This window comes from Cryptotermes secundus, unplaced genomic scaffold (assembly GCF_002891405.2).
Source record: "Cryptotermes secundus unplaced genomic scaffold, Csec_1.0 scaffold1434, whole genome shotgun sequence".
Taxonomy (NCBI): domain Eukaryota; kingdom Metazoa; phylum Arthropoda; class Insecta; order Blattodea; family Kalotermitidae; genus Cryptotermes; species Cryptotermes secundus.
The window spans coordinates 83,774-85,578 of NW_019734986.1; the positions used below are offsets into that span (position 1 = coordinate 83,774).

Below are 1,805 nucleotides of genomic sequence, written 5' to 3' on the forward strand. Positions count from 1 at the left end.
TATAGTTATTCTGTTTGGCTTCTTTAATGACTTTTGACAAAATTTTACAGTACATTTTGTAGTGACTTTTTAGTCTTGGATCATTACTGTCCCTACTGGCCAAATATAGTTGTCTTTTGTGTTTACATGAAGTTTTTATTCCAATTGTTATCCAGGTGGATTTGTTTTTATTTTCATTTTTGACTATTTTTAAGGGAAAGCTTGAATAAAAGATCCTCAAGTATGTGTTCAGAAAGCAATTAAATTTAGAATCAATATTATTGCTGTCAAATACATTGTCCCATGATTCATTACTTAATTTTGTGACAAAATCTGCCATCGTATGCTCGTTGATTTTCCTTACTGTTTGATATTGTTGATTACTGGGCTGAAGGTCAATATTATTTATTTCTATGAGTTGAGCATCATGATCGGTATAACTGCATTACTTTACTTACATTAAAAGGATGCAGTGATTTGAATTCTGAGACCTGTTATCATATTCTTGATGGTAATGAGGAAACTTAACAAAACACGAATGTTAATTTTTCTTTACTTTCATGGCACTTACATTTCATTCATTCTTCTGGATCCATATTTATTCTCTTTGCTTTTGATGCAAAATATTACCAAGAACAAAGGCTCTGAGATTTAAAGACAACAGTAATATATGTATGAGTGCAGTGATTGGTGATCAAAATCTAAAAGCAGGTCAATAGTGAATGAATAACATGTGGTATTTTAGTCTTTCATATATAAATGGTTAAAATGGGATGGCCCTAACCTGACATAATCACTGCCTGGCTCCTTGCGGATACAGTTGACGAGACCCACAATGCCGCTGAGTGGTTCACCCTGAGCCACAAGGATAATGTGACGTTTAGAGCTGCTACTGATGGCAGTTTGCACTTCAGGCAGCCAGTCATAGTTACTGCCAGTCACATGGATCACAACTGGACTTTCCACTGTCACTCCCTGCAACAGGTTCCACTTGTACTTCCCGACCACCCAGCAGTCAGCACAACACATTTGGAGCTACTGGAGCTCCTTGAGGGCCACCTTTCTGTTCACTGGGTTTATATAATACAAGTATACAGAAGAGTTTTATTATCTTCTAAAGACTAATTTAAAAATAACACATTTCATCCAGAATATAAAGATTATGCAAATTAATCCTAAATATAAATTTTAATAATTGTCAATAATGCCATTATTTTCTTTCCCTCTCAACACAACAACTATTAAAATCTCATCCACATTTACTCTGTGTAATGAGTTTATTGGTCATAATGGTATGGCAGTGTGCTACATGTTTAGGCTTATAAAGCCATCTTGAGACAGTATACATTAACATCTGTTCATAAACTACTGAATTGTGTTTTTACATGAATTCATATAACACAATATAACAACTATTATTAGTGTATTTGACTTCATACAGAGTTAATATATTCAGAATTTCATTAGAATTAATACTATTCTTGTATATACGAGGGGGGACCCAAAAATAACCAGAACCGACCTGTTGCGCGCGCATGCTTTGTAGTTACGAGTTGTGCTGCTAGGTGGTGTTAGCTGGGGGTCTCCCGCGACTGTTAGTGAGCTGGCGTCAGTCTGAGTTAAGTGGTTTGTCTGTGGTGCTCTGTTGTGTGCGTTCCTGTTTCAACCCTTTGGCGATTAGTGAGATGGCCGACCAGATGGAACAAAGAGTGTGCGTGAAATTTTGCTTTCTGTTAGGGAAAACTGCAGCCGAGACTGTTGGGATGCTTCGGCAAGCCTTTAATGATGATGCTTTGGGGAAATCACAGGTCTACGAGTGGTTTTCC

At 36.7% G+C, this 1,805-nt stretch overlaps 1 protein-coding gene across 1 annotated transcript in view; it reads right to left on the bottom strand.

Moving 5' to 3' along the window:
• Nucleotides 1-1,805, bottom strand: part of LOC111869163 (fatty acid synthase) — a 135,383-nt gene that overhangs the window by 55,649 nt on the left and 77,929 nt on the right. Inside the window, exon 21 of the mRNA XM_023860434.2 lies at nt 764-954. Coding sequence (XP_023716202.1) covers nt 764-954 — 191 coding nt within the window. The remainder of the gene's footprint in view (nt 1-763; nt 955-1,805) is intronic.